The following is a 21,997-nucleotide window of genomic DNA, read 5'->3' as shown; positions in this document are numbered from 1 at the left end:
TCACAGTGAAAAATGGCAATTTACCAAAAAAGATGTAAAAATTACATGTTTTGGTAGCAGTAAATTCAATACCATGATACCACAATACCGTAATATCTTTGCTCAAGATTATCATATTGCAGAATCTGATATCATCTCATGCCTGTTGGAAATGTTAAACTGTTTGAGGGGTTCCAACTGATTTATCATACTATAGAAACTGATTGTATTTTGGGGGTTTCGATCACTCTAAAAACAAACCATTTTAGACCCCTTACTTTAAGCCGATCAATGGCCATGTGAGCACGATGATGGGGATGAGTTTTTTTACCTGTCCTGTTTTTGAGTCCCCCAAAAATATGATTATCCAACTCATTCACTTTGATAAGAGGTACTATTTTTTTCTGAAAAATCTTTATTCCAGAATGTAGTTCAACATGTTTTACCGTAACTCTCTGTTTGTGTTTCTTGCAGTAAAAACAGACCCGCATACTTGAATCTAGATTTAAAAAAATACCAATCTGAGACACAGGTCGGTCAATAAATTTGGAATAAATAATACATATATTAACCTCTATAATGTTCCCGAGTGCTGTAAAAGGTGCAGAAACATCAACATTGTAGAAACATTGAAAAAATGAAAATGCCACAGGCTGTTCTATCACATAGTATATATTATGATAATAAAAGATACTATAGAATATGTCGTACAACATCCACATAATTTTTACTTGTTCAACACTGGCATTTCCCCATGGAAAATGAAAACTGCAAAAGCCATCCCAGTCTAGAAAAGTGAAAGATTTTTTTTTTCTTTTTACAAAGTAGTGACCAATATCTTTTCTTCCACTGTTGTCTAAAATTCTACAAAACAATGTTAACTTCAAAGAAAAAAAAATAATCGCTTAAGCAATAACCAATATGGCCATGAGCTCCATGGCTGTGATGAACTTGTGGAAGAAATTACTCAGAGCGTAGAAGAATTTGATGGTTATTTAGTCAGTGGTTGTGCGAGTATTATTGTTACTTTTTGAAACCCAGACCCAAAAGTGTTTTTGTAACAAATTTTAATGTTCCCTGATACACAAGAGCACCCTCTGTAAGAAAAACAATAGATGCTTTGCAGTGACCTCACAGATTTGACAGCATCGCCTCTGCGCCATACAAGACAAGAGACAGTATTCTTATGAAATTCAGGTATTATGGTATGCATTGCACAATCAATGAGAGGTAATAGTGAGCAATTAAAAATATTTCATTTCACACTGACTGCAAAGTTTGATACTAACGATACTGACGTACTTCCAGTCGCCATTGATATGGCGAATATTGTAGAAATTGTATGTGGAAGAATGCAGCTCCCATTTATTTCAGGCTTAACAAAAGCTTGTGCTGGCTTTATGCATGACATGATGTAAATGATTTTGGCATGTATCTGTGGGCTCTTGGGACGTGGTAGCTTGATCGCAATCAGACTTTTATATCTTCCCTGGATCCTCTTTGAGAGTGACTGTCCGGTTGAAGACCAGCTGCCAATACAAAAAGCAGAAATGAAGCAATACATCTTTACCGAAGAAAGAAATGACCTTACTATATGGTTGCTATTATAGTTACTAATGCATTCAATTTTTTCCTATTAAGCATAAGGCAGCTGTTTCGATGTACCTTGTCTGCAGTGCTGTCAGGGTCCACGGAGAAGTAGCCAACTCTTTCAAACTGGAATTTGTCAAGAACTTTAGCTCCCTTGACAGAGGTATCAACCAAGGCACTGTCGATCACTTGCATAGAGTTCTGCATTTGGGGAAAACAAGTGTTTCTTTTGTAACCATACTGCTACTTCCAAAGCATAAATTGCTAAAAACACTTGTGTAGTTTTTACAACTAAAAACATTTTTTTCTTGTTGGTAATGGTGATTAAAAACAGAATACAGCGATTTGCAAATTAGTTTCAGTCTGTATTCAACTAAAATAGTCCAAAGGCAAGGGGAAAATTAATGTTTAAAATCATTCATTCATTTTTTTTTTTTAATATTTGCGAATTTGAAAATAGATCCCAGCAACATGTTTCAAAAAAGCTTCGAGAGGGGTTAAAACGAACAAGGAAAGTTGATGAATTATCAAAAAACACCTCTGGAACATTCCACTGGCAAACCCGTGAATGTCGTGATATTGTGTAAAAGGAGCTTCTCCAAAAGGGTTTGTTTTTCACAGGCAAAGATGGGGGGAGGATCACCACTTTCTGAGCAACTCCGTGAAAAGTTTTACACAGCAATGTTTCTCAACGTTTAATTGAGGAATGCAGTGATTCTATCATCTGCGGTCCATAATATTATCAGAAGATTTAGATGTGGAGACCATGACCAAAAAACAATTTTGAATGCCCATGACCTTCAATCTTTCAGGCGGCACTGCTTTTAAAAATAATACATATAAAAAAAATAGATCACTGTGTAACAAACTCCAGTCCTCAAGGGCCGCTATCCTGCATGTTTTCCAACTTGCGGAGAGAAAAATTGAAAACATGCTGGATACCGGCCTTCGAGGGCTGGAGTCCGACACCTAAGGGATATTACTGCGGTAACACAGCTCATCAACATCATCCAGAAACGCCGGCGTCTTCTCTGGGCCCGAATTCATATGAAATGGATAGATGCAAAGTGGAAAAGTGTGGAAAATCCAGATTGTAAACCGCACAAAGTTTAAAAGCCAGCATCTGTGAAGCTATGGCTGTGTGTTTGTGCCCACAGCATGGGACACTTACACATCTGTGATAGCACCATCACTGCTGAAAGGTACATGGAGGTTTTAGAGCAACACATGCTGCCATTCATTTAAGTAAGATAATGGCAAGCCACATTGTGCATGTGTTACAACAGCGTGGCTTCAAAGTAAAAAAGTACAAGTAAGTAAAAGTACAAGAGTGGCTTGCCCGCAGTCCAGACCCGTCTCCTGTTTAGAATGTGCTTGTGGCACATTTTGAAGCACAAAATCGGACTTTTGAAAAACCGAAAATGTGCGTCAAGCACGAACGGGAAAGAATTCTACCCGAAATAGTTCCAACAATTGATGTCCTCAGTTCCCAAACACTTATTGTTATTGAGTGTTGTCAGGACAAGCGACGCAACACAGTGGTGAACATGCCCGTGTCCCACATTCATTGGAACGGGTTGCGGGAATCATATTCAAAGCGTGAAAATTTGCAAAAAACAATGTTTTTCAGTGTAATGATTAACTATCTAGTCTTAGTGTCGCATCCCATTGAATATAGTTTTAACAATTTTTGCACATCATTTTTGTTTGTTTTAATTTATTTTTAACACAATGTCCCAATTTTATTGGGATTGGGGTTGTACCATCCAATTATGAGAACTCAAGAATGCACCATGTTGGCATGTAAGGGCCACTCACTGGGTTGATATCACTCAAGAAGCCGTTGGGTACCTCAGCTGGATCCTCAGGATGTTTGTGAAGGAATCTAGAAACATGGTAAGAGGAGAACATTAACAACCAGCGCTCTCGTTTGCCTGCGTCCTAGACGCATAATCTTTGACAGGGATGCATACATTCAAATCGACCTGCATCCGCTGCTTTTTTTAACATCAAAGTATGATGGATTTTGAGCACAGAAAAACATATTGAGGGATAGATAATAGTGAGTACAGAAAAAGACTTTGCTCGCTCAAAATCTCTCATTGCATTCATAACGTGTGTGCCAAGATGAGTGCAAAGACGGGACAAATCCTACACGCAGGGAGCGATAAGTTGAGCGAGAGAAAGAGAGTGCTATTGTGAGCGAGCAATGAGGGAATTTGAGCGAGCAAAATCTTTTTCTGCGCTCAAAATCTTTCATTGCTCGGCCAAAATCTACCAATAGTGGCACAAATGCAATTCCTTTAAAAATAATGTGCAGTTTTTAGGCCCAAAACAACATCAATTCAGCAATACTTTTAGTATCAGTGACAAGTCAAATATTACACAATCAGATCCAGAAAGTAAAAAGCGCAAACAAAATGCTTTGAAAGATCAAAAAGAGGAACAAAATAGACATGTTGAACCTAATCAAATGAACACTCAAAGCCAGCTTTACGACCAAAATGGACTAAATTATACCAGTGGTTACAATATGAAGAAAACGAGGACGGATGCTACCTGTAAGTTCATTCTATTATTTTAATCAATTTTACTGTGTCATTTTTTAATTATCGGTTGTTGGTTTTTGCTCATATCTCGTAAATGCAATTTGAACCTTAGACTTGCTTTGTCCTTTTACATGCGCAATTTTTGGGACGTCAAACATTTCTCCTTGGGACCCCTAGCTTCTTACAGTATTGCCGAGTCCCAGGACCCAACCGTTTCCAGAGTTAAAATGAGCACTGAATACACAATCTTTGGAATGCTCAATCCAAAATTTGTCACAGCGACCAAATATATCACCTGTTTTATTTTACTGTTGACAGTCGGTTATGACAATGTGTCGTTTTACTTCTGTGATTTGCCGTTTCCAGTTGTTGGTCATTTGTATGCACTTTTTCCTATTCATCTATGCCAGGGGTCTGCATTTAATATTTTCTATCCTCGAGCTGCACGATTATGGCCAAAATAATAATCACGATTATTTTGGTCAATATTGAGCAGTATATAAACAAGGCTTCAAGGCTTGATACTTACAATGATAATAATAAACGAAAATAAATAAATTCACAACACATGCCAAAAAAACTTGGCACACGGTGCAACACAGCTAACTTACTTGCTGAGTGCAAACCAATGAAAATAATAAGCCTACTTTTTAAAAATTGTAATCAATTAGCAGTCAAAACGTCATTTTTGATCATTTCAAAATGTTTTCAAAATGGGCCATATTTGACAGCTAGCACAGTACACATTAGGAATCAGGTGGGAAACTCAATGCCAATTCACACAGGTAAATAATATATTAGGGTGAAAAAGCAGAGGCTTATGTCGTGCAAATGTGCAAAACAATTCCCCCTGGTGGTTGGATGACACAGTGCTTGATTCCACATACATACGGTAGCCGGCTTTTTAAATGTTAAGCTTAATTCCCTCAATATCGTGGTCGCGATTAAAATTGGATTAATTGGGCAGCCCCATTTTCTTAACTACTTGTCCTCACTAAGTCGCGGACTTGCAGGTGCCTATCCCAGCTGTCTTCAGGAAGCAGGCAGGGTAAACCCTGACCTGATTGCCAGTGACGAACGAACCTTCACACGCACTAAGACAAACAGTGGCAATTTGGAGTGTCAACATAACGACCATGCGTGTTTTGGGATTTTGGCAAGATATGAAGGCTATAGTGTTCTTGTAAGATTAATTTAAAACATTTTTAGATGTAAGGTGTCTATACCAGTTTGAAAACACCTTGAAATTGAGTATTTTTATTTTTCCCCCTATATTGTAAATTAATACTGAAGTCATCTTGAATGTGCAAACAAGTAGTAATTTACTAAAGTTAAAAATGTTAGTCAAACCGAAACGTTTTAAATTTTAGATTATTCCAATAAGCAACGATTTTAATAAAATTACAGCTTTGCACACGTTGGTAATTTCTCAGTCTGCTTTATGATGTGGATTTGGCTTTATGAAGTTTAGGTAGAATGACTTTCAGTTCACAGCTGAATGTTTGACCTCTAAATTTAAAGGTTGCTTCCTAAGTTTTGACTGGTACTGCAAAAATTTGATATGGCATCTATTTTGCTAATTTATATCTTACATTAAGTGAAATAGTCCCTCATTCAATAGCACAGATGAATGCATGGTCCGCACACTGTAAAATGATGGCAAAACAAATGGCGTTTCAAGTTTGCATTTTGGGGTTGCTGCAGGCTCATCGTTTAAGTTTGGCTTTAATTTGACCAAAAAAAAAAAGAAAAAGAAAAAAAGAGTATTACTTAAAAACATACATTTTTTAATTTTTCTTTTTTATTTATATGATCCTTACGTTGGATGTCAAAAAATGTTTTGTGGCTCCCATTGTTTATTTTTGCTTTACAAGACTGTCAAACCTGCCGAGGAACAAAATGTCGCTGAGCCTTGCTCGTACACAGTATCCAGAGATACAGTGGCGACCTTGAATTTTTTCCTATCATCTAGAACAGCTTCGAAGAACAATGTGTATATAAAAAGAGTAATGATTGTATTATTGTCAATGTTTTATGTTAGATGTGTGTTCAGTTGTATCATTATTAATGTTTTGTTAAATGAGCAGTACAAGTGCTTTGCTACAGCAATAGTTGTTAAACCGCTGTATAGATGATAACAAAAGATGTATAGTATCTTTGGTCATTTATATGCGCTCTTCAATGTGTTTATAGATGGGTATGTTTAGAAATGTTTATGACATGTTTTTGCTACAATGAACACAATACTTTTACCAAATCTAAGATAGTTTTCAAGATAGAAATGATATTTTATTCTCAATCCAAAATTCATGAGCAACTTTCCGGTACCGGTTTCCTAACTTTTCTTTTCAGCTTTCTAGCAGAGGTTTAAAGAATTTGTGCAAATATTGACTGGTATTTGGAACTGTTCGTAATAATCCACACTTTGACTTGCCACCAGTGCCACCTTAAGGAAATTAAGAGCAGAAAAAGTTTGGAAATGTTTTACTTTTTTTTCTTGTTTGAATATAACAAACAATCTGGTATTTCAACAGGGGTGTGCAAGATTTTCATGTCCACCCTAAATGGGGTTACGAATGACAACTTACAGTCTTTCGTAAATGCGCACTTCACACACAAGTGGCTGGCTGACCCAGTGGATGAAGGCCTTTGGTTTCTCTGCTGATTCAGAGCTGCAGCAGCTCACCTCAAGTTCCACCACTTTACCCTGAGCGTCCTGCAACATGCATGTAGGATAAGAGCATAAGCTACAAAAAACAACAACAAAAAATGCTCATCTCAAACTCAACCCAGCTGAGTCGTACCTTGATGACCTTCTTTACAGAGATGACAAGGCCGGCGTGCCTTAAGCCTACGGGCTGTTCTGGTGTCAGACGCTTGTAGCCTTTTTCCATCACCTGGAGATATATATATATTTTTTAAGTACGGTCATCTTCTACCTACAGTATAAATTACTCAACCATGGATGTTTTATGTGTCTCAAACCTCTCTGAAGTCACTTTGTTCAATGAAGATGGTGCTTGTAAAAGGCACAGTGTGGCTGCCCTTGGCCTCATTCGCTGGGAAGTTTGGCACTCTCACTTCTGACTGAGAAAGGAGAAGATTCGAGCTAATGAGATTAAGAAATAACTTAACTCCACCGTGTCAATTTCGACTTGATTTGGGCCAATGATCAAGAAACATTGAACAAAAAGCATCAAAAAACACTTGGGAGGCTAAAAATTACAATAGACCGTCAAAACAGGTAGAGGTTCAAAACGGCATCATAGAAAATTCAACAGAAAATAAGAAGATAGAAAATTTCATTTTTGCCAGCAATCAACAAGTAGGACACAATATTTCACAATATTTTTTTACCAAATAAAAAACGGAATATTTTCAGAATATTTCTTGTGAAATACAAGTGTTGAATAAAACCCTCAAATATGACATCAGGTGTTTCTTTTTCTTAAGTCTCATATAGCATATGTCAAAACTTCTCACTTATAGGTTTAGCTCTGCCCATCAGCACACACTCCAAAAGTGTTTGTGAGGCCCTGTGGGGCGAACTTGAGCGGGGTTAGGGTGTGTGTTGCTCCGAGACAGAAATGTACAACTACTACTATAGTCCCTCGCAAATGCTTTGTCACGTGGGTACCTAAGTACCCTTCAAATATATATGTAATCATTGTTTTTAAACTAGACATGGCTAATTACAATCTATCACAACAGCTTTGAAATAATATTCCTGTCACAAACAAAACGAAATAAAGAGAATTATGTTTTTGACAATAGTAGATCTAGCAGGCCCTGCAAGCCTACTTACTCCCCGAGAGGAACATTTTCCATTTTCCGCAGCAGAGCTCCAACGGGCCTTTTCACTTCAAGTTTGTGTTTAAACTATAACTGTTGTGTCTCAAAATGAGTCAGTGTGCAGAAACTAGCACTAAACAAAAAGGTAAATTTAAAAAAAAAAAAAAAATGCGGAATTTGCCAAGGCCCACCCACAGCCTGCTCAAACACTGGGTGCTGAAAACATGGCAAAAACTGGATTTCTCACAGGAATCTGCAGTTGAATTACATCACAGCTATGAGATACCAACTGGTGCCTGCATTGATCAGAGAGTCGCCCAGAAAATGTAATTTTGGTAGCATAAAATCAACCACCTCTTATATTATCAGCCATAAAAGGATCATATTTTGAAGCGGGCAGGGACTTCATCACATACTGTACATTCATCTCTACATCAAAGTTTTTTGAGTTTTTTTTATATCAAAGAAGATCAAAGTGCTCCAGGACTGGCCAGCTGCAGGCATCAGACGTGAAAACCATTAAGTGTGTCTGGGATCGAAATGAAAGATGCTGCAACGAAGATGAAACCAAAGAGTCTTGATGAAGCCTATGGGGCACAATCAGGACTACTTTCTTTGCAATTCCTGATGACTTTATCAATAAATTGTATGAATCATTGCAGTACCTAAGGAAAGCAGTTTTCTAAACTTGTGGAAGGCGTACCAGATATTAAATATGACTCGCAAATTATTTGTTCAGTTTTCATATTATTCTCTCTAGGCAGCATAATTTTTGTCTCGCCAAAATATGACATGTTGAATGGTTATTTCGGAGGGTTTTAGCTTTCATATGTGCCGTTTCTAAAAACAATAGATGAGTTAAAAGTTAGATTATTGGCTGTGGTTTCTACAAAATGGATTTGACTTTTGACAGGGTCTGTAATAAGGGTATTGGAAATTGGCTTTACTAAGTGTGCGATTAGTTGAAATTTTCACAGAGCCGTCAAGATACTTTTTAAAGTAAATATCCAGAAAAATCTTTATCTTTTTGCTGACAACTTGCTTTAAATTAGGATATTAGCAGTTAATCTGCCACAGGAAGTCAAAGGAACTTGTTTTTTTGTGTGAGTTTCATGAAATTTAAGATAATTTCATTTGTAAGGTAAAAAAAAAAAAAAAAAATTCATAATAATCACAGTTCGAAAGAGAGGTCATTACTGAGACTATTCCAGGGAAATCGGAAAGCAATGACTGTTCTTTGACTTGGTGTAAGAGTATGATACTGCAGCTCAAACCTAGCCACTGTTCTGATTGAGTCTGAGAATATACAGTATGCCATACATAGTAAGGATATGAAACAAACCTTTGAGCCTTCGGGACGGTTTACTATGGTGACTTTGAGAGGTTCCAAGACGGCCATGGCTCGTGGGGCCGTCTCATTGAGCACATCCCGGACACACGCTTCCAGAAGATGCGGCTCAGTTGTGGTTTGAGAAACTGTGACTCCCACCTATGGGAAAACAAGAATCGTATTACAAGTGACTCTTTGGCCGTTCCTTTATTCATGCTGCTTACCCGAGCGCAGAAGTTGTTGATCGCCTCCGGTGGGAAGCCCCTCCTCCTGAGTGCAGTTAAAGTAAATAGGCGAGGGTCGTCCCAGTCTCTGTAATTAAAATAACAAATCAAGTCTTCTTCGATGAAAATTTGCCACCACTTTATTTTGAATACTCAAGCTTAAAATAGTCAATGACGCACATACTCTTTGCTTTGTATTTCAATCTCTCATTTATCAATATCTGTTGTAATTAAAATGAGTAATGATAACAAAGTAGGTTTTTAGCTTCAGTCAACCACTACAAATTTGGCGTCACTCCGGACATCAATCAGTGGGCACGCATGTATTTTGTGGTGTTTAAAAAAACATAGCAGAGAAACAATCAAATATATTTTCTTATTCGCAATTTTACCTGACCACTCCCTTCTCCACCAATTTGATGATCTTTCTCTTGGACACCACGGTGTAAGTGAGATTCAGACGGCCATACTCCCACTGAACAGGGCAGTACACATCCAGGGCATTACATAACCAGTAATATGATGACCGCCTGCCAACAAAAGCAAAAGCAACAGGTTTCAGGCCAGATAAATTTAGTGCGCCTTCAGTAACGGCAACTACAGTAAAAGCTTGACCAATGCTTGTTTACCTGGCCTGGAACTCTTTGGTGCAGAGTGAATGTGTGATATTTTCAATGGAGTCACACAAACAGTGGGTGTAATCATAAGTGGGATAGATGCACCTGGAAAACAAACAAATCAGGAATGGGATATAGTCGTATTCAAATGAAAAAAAATGGTGAAAACAACAGCTATTTAGACAACTAGCCAACCATTCATCTCCTGTCCGATGATGTGGCGTGTATTTGATTCGGTATGCCACGGGGTCCATTTTCCCATCCTCCATGACAGTCTTCATTCTGAGTGTAACCTCGCCCTCAGCAAACATGCCCTTTTTCATCCTCTCAAACAAAACCAGGGATTCTTCAATGGGGCGGTCTCTCCATGGTGACGGAGGAGTATTGTGGCCCTTCAATTCCTCGCCCTTCTGGTGGCACACATATGCATGACCCCTGAGAGAAGACGATGGCAAATATTAAGCATTTCTTAGTCAAATTGTGGTACAGCAAACACACATTCTTCTGGCGCTCACCTGCGAATTAACTCCAGTGCAAGATCGTAGAGTTTTTGAAAATTGTCCGATGCATGCGTGACTGCGTAAGGTGTGTAGCCTGCGGAAAAACGTACCATTGTTAAAATACTTTTTTTTTTTTTTTTTGCGTGAAGAAAACTCATCTCGACTCACCTAGCCACTCTACCATCTCCTTGATGGCAGTGAAGTATTTTTCTTCTTCCTTCTCTGGATTTGTGTCGTCATATCTCAAAAAACAGATTCCATTGTTTGCCTGGGATAGATTGCAAGTGTAAAAAGAAAAGCCACATTGTTTAATAGCAGTCTTGAGCAGAGAGTGAAATGGAAGACAGGACATACCTTTGCATAGCCAAAATTAAAGTTGATGGCTTTAGCATGTCCAATGTGAAGGATACCATTGGGCTCAGGGGGGAAACGGGTACGTATCTACAACAGTTAAGACATCAGTCAAACATGGTTATTATACTTGTTTTATTTCTTGCCTATACATAATCTCACCTGCCCACCAAATAGCTCCATGTGCTTTTTGAGCAAATTCATAGTGTTTGGTGTAACTACATAGCCCTCTGTTGTATAGTTCTCGCCTGCATATTGATTAAGAAAAGTAGCATATCAATGCTCAATATGGAGGAAATTCACTGTATCTGATTTCCTCGTTTAATTTCTCACCTGGTTTGTGGAACTTTAGGGCTTCTCCCCTGAGCTGCTCCATCAGTGACTTTCCTTCCACTTCTGGAACCTTACCTAAACAACAATCACAATTTTAAAAAAGATGCACCAAAAAAAGAAACTTAACTGCAATTACTCTTGCCTAATCCAGCACCTCACCATTAAGTGCCACCTCCTCTTTTTTCGTCTTTACCTCATTTTCAACTTTATTTTTCTGGGGCTGCATGGGCAAAAAGATTTTTTGAAATCAGACAGCGGCCTATATTTGCTTAGCTAACCAAGACAATTATCAGGTATTACTATTTAAAGATTGATCAAAAAATTTGGGTTGTTTGTTTAACTTTATTACAACTTAGCCCAAATGGTAGCAAAACCGTAGTTTACAACTCACTTTGGATATACATGTTGACATGACTGTTCCACATTCATATTTTACTCACTTGCGGAATTTTTTTTCAGGAAGTTAACGTTTTCAGGTTACCTTTGATTTCTTCTCAAGGTCAGCCTCTGTCTTGGGGCCTAAGAGGTGCAGGACCTTTAGAATTAAAAGCGATGTCAGATTAAGCCAAATACATGTCATTCAAATATTCAAATTGACAGACAAAACGGCACATACTGTCCTCCAAGTGCACCCTTTTTAAGGCCTACTGTACCTGCATGTCCACCTCATTCTTGAGAACTTTCCCATCAGCCCATTTTAGAGCAGAACGCACCTCTCCTGCACCAATCACCATAACCACAATTCAGGCCATCTGTCTGCACCGGGTCACTAGTTTCAGAAATATATGCCCGGCTCGGTGAGTGACCCTACCCATTAACAGGCCCATGTTAAAGTGGTATCGCTCCTGTTCAAGCTGCTCTTTATACTTCTTGATAACAGACTCCACCTGCACAGCAATGTACCGTAAATAAGCAATGCACATTAATGCTTGAAAGTTGTCCACATGAGCATGTACTTACAGCATCTTCGATCTGCTCTGGCGTTATGACTACACCCACTCCACAGGCTTCATTAAACTCACTCTGGTTGAGCGAGTCCTGAGGATGTGTCTTCACAAATTCCAAAGCAGCTGCAGATTCAGAAATGTTTCAGAATATAAACTGTAAAATGAACGAATTTCAAACATGAACAAAAGGTGAGAGGGAAAAAAAATGTGTAATTTCAGTTATATTTAAAAGATGTTGATACATTATTTGGAAGTAGGTCATGAGGAATCCACACACACACACACATATATAACTCATAGTAGTATATATATATATATATATATACACAGACACACACACACATACAAAGGATTGCTAAATAGTAATATGGTCTGCATTTTAAGTCAACTATCAATCTGGCCTAATATTGAAAGCAAATTATCAGTGCTGCTGTCAGCTTGCTGTTAATCTTTATAACACTGCATTGTTTACAGGGGCGTGTGACTCGTTTCTATGAGCAGTCGCAGATTGGCCATTTGACTAACACAGGCAAGAGTTTCGCGGGACTCTAAACAGGTGGTAGAAGTGGAGAATGGCATGCTTCAGTAGCCTAGTAGTCAACTGAACCATTAAATACTGAATAAGGTTTTCATTAGCTAGGATAGGCAGCAGCAAGCCTGTGACCCTTATGAGGATAAGCAGCTCAAGAAAATGGATGGATAGATGACGTCCTTATCAATTACAGTAATACCATTGACATTAATCAGTTGTTGTATTACAGTCCACAAGAAAGATTTTGACAATGAACATTGTGTTTTAAAGTGAGACCAAACGTGTCTGTGCAGCAAGCGTGGAACGCTTTGCCTTGGGCAAATGACTATATATGTCCCAGCCTATAGGAAAGGTGTTGCGTCATGTCACAAATTACCAGCAAGTTGTTGCTCTGTAGTTATTTTGCGTAGAGCTATGTTTTCTACCAGGAATGGCAGGCGTTTTGCGTCTTTGAGTCGAGAGGCCAGGCTGTACAACAATGTCCCAGTTGCTTTGTCCACTTCTGCTGAGCCACCAACACTGCGAGCCTATTAAAATGAAAACAAACCAGAAAAAATGAACAACAAAACGTGTGACCTCCTTTAACAAATAGGTTGTGACTAAGAAATAAGGACTAGCAACATGGATCGACAACAAATATGTTGACCCTTGGTGACGTGAAAATGAGACACCCTGCAATCAACGATGTTGCAACACAATCAAGTCAACAGAAATGTTCCTACCGATTGAGTACATGTGTTACTTTAAAAAGTTGGTGTTACACAACAATCCGTTTGCGACCGTCACAGCTGTCCCTACTATGAGTTGCACGAACAGTTGAGGGGGTCAAACCTGAACGACTGCGCTCTTCAGGGTGGTACTCAACGCTGTATTTTTCAACGTTTCTTTCACTTTCTGCTCACTAAGCCCAATAGAAATGAAAAGTGTTGATGCATCGTCCATGTTTTCGCTTTTCTCTGAGAGATTCAGCGAACACCGAAACACCACCACCTTTCAAGCTGGCTACTTCGAGAAAGAGAGCGAGGGAGAGCAACTACTTCCTGTTCGCTTCAAAGGGGTGAGGAAAATTAAAATATGATCCAATTGGAAGTAGCACGTTAGGACAATTCAGCCAATCAAAAAATAGTTTAACAAAAGTACCGCCTACGAAAACGAATATCGCCAATCACAACGTTTGCATCATACAAGCGTAATGGACTACTAGCTGAGTAACATTGCGTCAGAAAGTCATTCCAGACATTTTATTCTAATAGACACGAATTACTCCGTGTTACGTGTTCGTTTCCAAAGAACAAGACGGTTGTAAAACAACATTTTTATATTAGGCTTGTATCCAGGAATACAACGTCCTCTTTTTTTAAAAGCAGCCCCCCCCCCAATGTCGAGAAAAACACGTGTATTTACATTTGTAGGCGATCAGTCAGACCACGGAAATTCTGAGTGTTTGACATTGTTGTCATTTTCTAACCGTTATCGGTAATATAACAGAGAGGTGAATATTATTTATGCTAATTTTGTAATGTTGTCCACTAAAAGACTCCATGAAATATACTTTTTTTTTGGGGGGGGGGGCTGATCGAACTGTTTGTTTCACTGTGTCCAAAGTAAGGGTATATTGCGCGTGTGTTTTTTTTTGGGTCACGCTCTCTGTATTTGCCGATTCTCAAGATAGCTTTAAATAATTCTAATTTTTCCAACTTTGGCACCGCGGATGACAACTTCCGGTCTGACGTAATCGAAGTTCAACCTGCAGACTGGCTGTAAATAAGGGAAACAAAAATGCAACTCGAAGTTCCGTTCCCAGTGGTAAGCATCTGCGCATTATAACACTGTAAATGCGTCAAGTTATGGCGACCCATGCACTTCTCTCATCGGGAGTAAATTCGTGGAGCGCTCTAGCTTGTAAAAAGTCAGAGCTGCGACTGGATCTCACGCTTGCTTGTGGGCAATCATTCCGGTACGTCAGTAAGCTATTAGCATGAGTCGAGTCACGCTGTGTATTTTACATTCGAAAAGTTTCACGACACATCGCTTAACAAATTAAAACCAAAGATACCACGCATATTTTTTCCACAGCTGGAGGGAGACAGCGGACGGCCACTGGACTGGTGTGATGGGAGGACGAGTGTGGACTCTTACTCAGACAGAGGACACTTTGTGGTACCACGTTTACAAACACAGTGACAAAAACATGACCAGAATCAAGACTGGAAAGGATGGTGTTATTCTCAAAGAGGAAAACAAGTCACAGATTCAATGTAACACAGATGTGAAGAAGGAAGAGGAGGAAGTAGTGGTGGCACAACTTGAGCATGACAAACAGGAAGAGGCAATCTTGAGAGATTACTTCCAGTTGAATGTGAATTTGAGTGACCTCTACAGAAAATGGGGAGCAGCGGACCCCCACCTTAAAACAATTGCAGACATCTTCACTGGTCAGTGTATGCGTGCTTGCTTTCATTAATCAACAATGAATGACTTGCAGCACATCCATCCATAATAGTGACCACTAATCCTCACAGGGGTCGCGAGCGTGCTGGAGCCTGTCCCAGCTTTGGGCATTGGGTGGTGTACATCCGAAACTGGTTGCCAGCGGGTCGCAGGGCACACAAAGACAAACCTAACACCTAAAGAGAATTGAGAGTACCTAATACAACTTTCACGCATATTTCTATGGAATGTGGGAGGAAACAGGAGAAAATGGTGTAAACCCAAGCAGGCATGGGGAGAGCATTCAAACTCCACACAGGAGGCCGGAGTGGAAAGCAAACCCGCGACCTCTGAACTGTGAGGGCGGATGTGCTAGCAAGTCTCCCTCAGTGTTGCCACCTTATGGTACATTCAAACACGTTTACATTTTCTTTCCACAGGTGTGCGGATTCTGCGCCAAGACCCCATTGAATGCCTTTTTTCCTTTATTTGCACTTCCAACAACCATATCTCTCGTATACAAGGCATGGTGGAGAGATTGTGTGAGGCTCGGGGTAACCTGCTCTGCCGGCTGGATCAAACCTCGTACTACGACTTTCCTTCGCTGCCCGCAATGTCAGGTGTAGTGCACCTAGTTGTAATATTTTGTTTTGTTGGACTTGAGTTTGTGTGTGTGTGTGTGTGTGTGTGTATGTGACCTACTGAAGCACATAGTTTGAAAAATGTTTTACGTTTTTTTTTAAAGATTTTTTAAAATTTTATTTTGTCAAACATCTATGCAAAAAGTGCAATATATATTGCAGATATTGTAAAACTTTGTCCTCACCAAATGTTTTTTTTTAAATGATAAATACCTGAAACAAAGTTTGACTTTATTTCGACATTTGTTTGTAGTTAAAAAACTTACCTAGCAATAAAATGCTGGGCCAATTGATAATTATAAGACATTGATAAGCTTTTTAAAGTTATCAACTAAAATCAACTAGTTGATAGATAGATGAGAAATGTAAGCCCCTTTTATCCAAGTTTCATGATCTGGATACATTGAATGTAAAAAGCCTCAAGTCTTACACACGCCTGTTTAAATATCAGGTTTTGTGTATGTGTACATGTTCTTCTCATTCGTTAATGTGATCCATAACCTTTAAAACTCAATTATGGAAAAAAAAAAAGTCAAATTTTTTTAGGAGCGAAAGTAAAAATGAACATGAAACGCAAATGTGCGTAAGCTATTATTCAGACGTAATCAGTCACATTCGAACTCGTGTTAAATGTGGCTCACAGTTTAAAATATTTTGGATTAATCTCATTCCAATTTGCATGTTTAAATAAGTTTTCCCTGACTTTGTTTTCATAGCCTGATGGGTTTCTTCTCATGCGACTATGCTATATAGAACTGTCCATGTGTTGAGAAGATTGTGTTTTCATTTTGAAATGATTCTTCTTTTCAGTTTAGTTTTACTAGTTGTAGGCAACATGGATAGGGCAAAAAGGTTTTGAAAAAAAAATGATGTGAGTCTTTGCATTTTAAATGGTGAAAAAATGGCATTTGAAATGGGGTGCGCTTACTTTCCGTGTCCACTGTAAATGATATCAGGTCTAACATTGTGCCTGTACTGCACTGTATATTCAATATTTAAACAAACATGCATTTTGTACTTTGTAGACAACAGTGTCGAAGCATGCCTTAGGGAGCTCGGTTTTGGATACAGAGCTCGGTTCTTGCAACAGAGTGCAAAACAGATTTTGGACAAACATGGTCAAAAGTGGCTTGAAGGTCTACGCAATGTCCCATATTCACAAGCCCGCGATGCTCTGCGTACCCTCCCCGGGGTGGGCACTAAGGTACAGCAGATGAAATGATGAGCTGGTCTTTAGTAAGCTTCTTAAAATGCAACTTGTCCTATTCGTGCTTCTTTAGGTTGCAGATTGTGTATGTCTGATGTCCCTGGATAAGGCAGATGCTGTGCCAATCGACACACACGTTTGGCAAATTGCCAAGCGTGACTATAAATATACTGCTGCAAATGAATCCAAAAGCATCACAGAGAAGCTTCACAAAAACATCGGTTTGTTTCTTTTCATGCTGATCATATTTTGTACGTATAAACACAGCTTTACCTTTCTAATGTTTTATTACACTTGTGCACAGGTGATTTCTTTCGGAATCTGTGGGGTCCTTATGCTGGATGGGCACAGTCTGTAAGTGCATCTTATTGAGGAACATCATGCATTTTGTCCACTGTAATATTATTACTTTCCATTGTTTAGGTGTTGTTCTGTGCCGATCTCAAGAAATTCCAAAAGATGAAAGAAACGCCACACCTGAAAAGGGCAAAAGAAGAGTCCGGCAGTAAAAGCACGCTAACATGCAAGAGACCCAGTATCACGACTGTAAAAAATGGCACTGTGAAAAACAGGAAACCCAAGTCAGTATGTCAAAAGAAGGCAAAGGTATCTACTAAAGAAGAGAAGCTATTATAGTACTATAATATATATTTATATATATATATATATATATATATATATATATATATATATATATATATGTATATATATATATATATATATGTATATATATATATATATATATATATGTATATATATATATATATATATATATATATATATGTATATATATATATATATGTATATATATATATATATATATATATATATATATATATATATATATATATATATATATATATATATATATATATATATGTATATATGTATGTATATATGAGTGTGTGTGTGTGTATATTTTTGTGTGTGTGTATTGTTTGTTCGCACAATATGGTACGTGTAATCTGTTTTGTCTGCTTTCCCATGAATTTACAAATACATCACTATGTTGACTTTTTTTCTTTTCTTACACAAGATCACATTTTCAGTCCACAAAGACGTCATGACCTACTGCTTAGAAAGCTCCAGTTACGTACATTCAAATGTGGCCTCAAGATGGCGATATGCACTTGAGGCAAACGCGCTGCAATCGGCAGTGCGAAGCTGAAATGGGGAAGTTGCAAATAATTAAAATTGAGAAGACATTAATGCAAACTACAAGATACACAAAACAAAAACGCTGCAGGTAGAAAAAAAACTACAACTGACGAAACGCAGTATATAAAAAAGCGATGACGCTAAAAAACACATTAATTTATGAAAAATACAAATAAAAGGAAACTTTCCAAGAAGTGCATGCTGCATTCACAAAATCGAATCGAAACCACAGAATACAAAAACAAAGGCTTGTAAACGGTGTTTTCGAGAGAGGAGATTCGCAATATACGACCAATCTCAGAGAGAGAGATACATGACACCATTGGTTTCAATGGACAATAGCATGGAATCTACAAAACTTGTGCGTATGCCAATAAGCGCTCGATACTGGAAGGGGTCACATATTTGGGGCATGCCCGGTTGTTGTGCAGAAACCCAAACATAAATGGACTCCATCCATTTTCCAATGCTTTATTGGGAGTCGGGTCATGGGGGCAGCAGCTTCAGCAGGGATGCCCAGACCTCCCTTTCCCCAGCCACATCATCCAGTTCCCCCGGGCGTATCCCCGTGCTTTTCCTGGTCATCCGAGAGATATAGTCCCTCCAGTGTGTCCTGTGTCGTCCTCGGGGTTCTCCTCCTGGAGGAACATGCATGGAACACTTCCCGAGGGAGGCGTCCGGGAGGCATCCCAATCAGATGACCAAGCGGGCTCAACTGGCTCCTTTTAACGCGGAGGAGCTGCTGCTGCTGCGAGCTTCACCTGGATGACCAAGCTTCTCACACTATCTATAAGGGAGAGCCCGGACACCCTTACGGAGAAAACCCATTTTGACCGCTCGGATCCGGGTTCTTCTTTCGTTCCCGACCCACAGCTCGTGACCATAGGTGAGGGTAGAAACGTAAATACACTCTTATCAGCCAAGTAGAAAGCAGGCGAGGGCAGCATTGCAATTCAGGCACACTGTTAACAACGACGACGTGCTGGAAAGATTCAGTGACGGCACAAGCAGAGTCATGACACTCCAGCCAAACGGTCACCCCGGGCGCCATAGCCAGTGCACAGTATGGACCCCTCCAACACAAAAATTCAGCATTTTTCCAGACCGTGTTTTTTTCCTCAGCTCTCTCCAAACTCCCAAACCGATTGTTGTGCCACATTTAATAACCAAGACTTTCCTTCTTCATTTCTTTACAATTGCCGTGCAAAACCTTCTTTTTCTTCCTCTTCCTGGATCATTTGCAATTGGCAAACCAACTCGGCTGCGCGATAGGACACAATCCGACATTCAAAAGGCCTTTTTAAGTTTTCTTCTTTCGGGTATCCGTAGAACTTACCATAGTTTAGACTAAATATATACCACTCGACTCTCTCACGTGTGTCCAAAATTCCGGCGGAATCCCTGGGCGGCGGCCAGCTCCCGGTCTTGCGTTGGAACTTTTCCGTTCATTGGCCTTGCTTCACAGGCCGCCGCCACCTGGTCTTGACTTGGCGGCAGCCTCCAGTGGTCCTTACCTCATGACTGCCTCCCACCCAGCTGAAAAATGTTTGGAGCCCAATTTGAAAAATAACTTGATTATCAAGTATGATTAGAACAAAAATATTCAGTTATTGCATTGCCTTAACAAAGACTAAGATTATCAGTTGCAATATTTTTCTATTTAGAAAGGTGACAGTAACTGGGACTACATGTGCCTGGAGACGATGGGCCGAAGCGATTAAACAAGTCAAAAAATCTGGGGTTTTCCACTGGAGCTCAGGGGGGAGGCAGTAGAGATGCACATAAAGGCGGCTGGCCAGTGTGCATGAACTGAGGCCATCATGGTTCCTCCTCGGAGGTCAGAGAGGAAACAGTGGGGTACTGGGACTAAGTGAGACCAGAAGCGACAGGCCTGCGCGCCTCAATGATTCCAAAAATTGCGCTTCATCCCCTACTCAAAGCTCAGGGAAGAGGCAGTAAGTAGTAACTGGGACCAAGTGTGTCGGATGGTGACGGGCCTACATGCGTCACCCGAGTCCAAAAAAATTGTGCTTCTTTCCATTTTTTTCTAAATAAATGTGACCTGTATTTTACTTGTGTGTGAAAGCCAAACGACCCAAAATTGTGCAGAGGACACAGTGCCATCACACACAGTGGATGCGTTGGTGTTTCTGGAAGTACCACGGTGGATGGGCGAATGGCTGTCATATTGGAGGCACAATATTTTCAATCTGTTACATTAAAGGTGGAAAGAAAGAAGAAATTTTGTGTCATGACAGCAGAGTCTCCCTTTCAGGTTTGGGACGAGCGAGCGAGAGGAGAGAGACATACTCACACACGGAAAAGACACCTTGTTGTCCCTCCCTCAGAATATTACCACACTTCTTCGCCTTGTTCGCCATTGTTGTGTGTACTTGCGTCTTTTTGAGCGCAGAAATGTGACGTTTGTCGCTTGCTGTTCCATCCTTTGACATGCGACTTCACACAGCCAGGTTGCGTTCATCCGATTCGAATGTAACAAACAAGCGACAAGCATCACAATTTTGCACTCAAAAGGGCACAGGCAAGTTGGAAAAAACATCAATGGCGTACGAGGCGAAGAAAACTCATTAAAGAGGGAGTGAGGGTAATTTTGTCTCTCTGTCTCTCTCTTGCTCGCTCGTCCGCTAGCTCAGAGCGAATGGACGCTAGCAAGGGAGACGTTGCTGCCACAGCACAAAATTCCATGACACAAACCCCTCACCGTTCCCTTACTTAATTTTCTCCTTAAATTTCACAGATTAATAATATTCTGGCTCCGCTATGACAGACATCCAATATCGCCAGGTACTTCCGTAAACACGTTAAGCACGCCTGCTGTCTGTAAGGTCATGCTTTCCTCAATGCGCACACAAGCCAGTTTTGGGCCATTTTACCTTCACACACAGGTTGCATTTATTTCAAAATGTGAAAGACCTCACAATAAAATCACATATCACAAAAAATTGGAATTGAGCTTTTTAAGCCCTGCAGTGTGAATCTAACCTAAGAAGTTACCTAAGGTTCTGGGAAACCTCCATTGTGTGTGTTCCAATTTACAGCATTTATACTTCTTGTAGTTGTTTTATATTCAGTGTAGGTTTTTTATGTGTATTTGTCCTGTGATTGTTTGTCCACTGCAGCATGTACCGTACTGCATGTTTTTTTTTATGTGTTTGCATTTTTTTTAAATACATGTGTGTGTTTTCTCTTTTCTTTTTTGCATCGTCATTTGTTTTTCACAGTGTAATGCCGGTTGCAGTTTTGTTACTTGCAGCATTTTTGTTTTGCATTTATTGTGTGGGTCTTTTGGTTTCCAGTAATGTTTTCTGTGTTTTCATATTTGCATAATTCCTGATTTTGCTGCATTCTGACGATTGCAGCGTGTTTGCCCCATTTGTTCACTGTTGACTGCATGCATTACCTTACACTCAATGTCACAAACAGGTCAGGTGCCGTTCTATTTTAAACATGAAGAGAAAGATGCCTGATTTCCCTGAGTGAAAACATCTATGAATATCTCTGATATGAATACATCATAGCTTTTGTTTTGAAATCAAAAGCAGGTCAACGGGTGGCGCATTGCATCACATTTATGTACACTTTTTTTTTTGTCTTTTTTAACATAAAGTGCGATCGTGTCTTTGTGGTTATCAGCATTGGTTTACCTGTTTCAGCTTCCCTCTTTGCAATCGGGGTTGTTGGTATCTCTGACACCTTGTCAAAAATATTGGCCTCTGCCACAACAAAATTCATGCAGTATGTGCACATTCATGGCTAACAAGTTAAGCTTTCATGTTTCCCTTGACACAGGGAATTA

The 21,997-nt window shown here is 39.5% G+C and overlaps 2 protein-coding genes across 2 annotated transcripts; one reads left to right on the top strand and one right to left on the bottom strand.

Annotated features, from left to right (window-relative positions):
• Positions 1–630: 630 nt before the first annotated feature.
• On the bottom strand, positions 631–13,774 carry qars1 (glutaminyl-tRNA synthetase 1). The gene is made up of 23 exons (XM_088408829.1): positions 13,576–13,774; positions 13,121–13,271; positions 12,226–12,335; positions 12,077–12,152; positions 11,919–11,983; positions 11,747–11,800; positions 11,425–11,485; positions 11,266–11,340; positions 11,095–11,180; positions 10,936–11,022; positions 10,750–10,849; positions 10,597–10,675; positions 10,277–10,516; positions 10,094–10,186; positions 9,857–9,994; positions 9,465–9,552; positions 9,253–9,399; positions 7,104–7,205; positions 6,923–7,015; positions 6,707–6,834; positions 3,388–3,454; positions 1,645–1,770; positions 631–1,508 (listed from the first exon to the last, which is right to left on the bottom strand). Exons 1-23 carry the CDS (start codon positions 13,684–13,686, stop codon positions 1,458–1,460), a joined length of 2,328 nt encoding a protein of 775 aa, XP_088264955.1. The 5' UTR covers positions 13,687–13,774; the 3' UTR covers positions 631–1,457.
• A 628-nt stretch (positions 13,775–14,402) lies between these two features.
• Positions 14,403–17,639, top strand: ogg1 (8-oxoguanine DNA glycosylase). Its single transcript, XM_088408021.1, is given in 8 exon segments — positions 14,403–14,701; positions 14,821–15,179; positions 15,615–15,794; positions 16,841–17,019; positions 17,096–17,243; positions 17,327–17,376; positions 17,446–17,584; positions 17,587–17,639. Coding segments are annotated over 8 exon segments (1,230 nt in total). The 5' UTR covers positions 14,403–14,579.
• The last annotated feature ends 4,358 nt before the right edge of the window (positions 17,640–21,997 follow it).

This window comes from Hippichthys cyanospilos, chromosome 2 (assembly GCF_059441005.1).
Source record: "Hippichthys cyanospilos isolate Australia breed blue-spotted pipefish chromosome 2, RoL_Hcya_1.0, whole genome shotgun sequence".
In the NCBI taxonomy this organism is placed as follows: domain Eukaryota; kingdom Metazoa; phylum Chordata; class Actinopteri; order Syngnathiformes; family Syngnathidae; genus Hippichthys; species Hippichthys cyanospilos.
The sequence above is the reverse complement of the archived record's forward strand: the minus strand, read 5'-3'. Positions and strand labels throughout refer to the sequence as shown.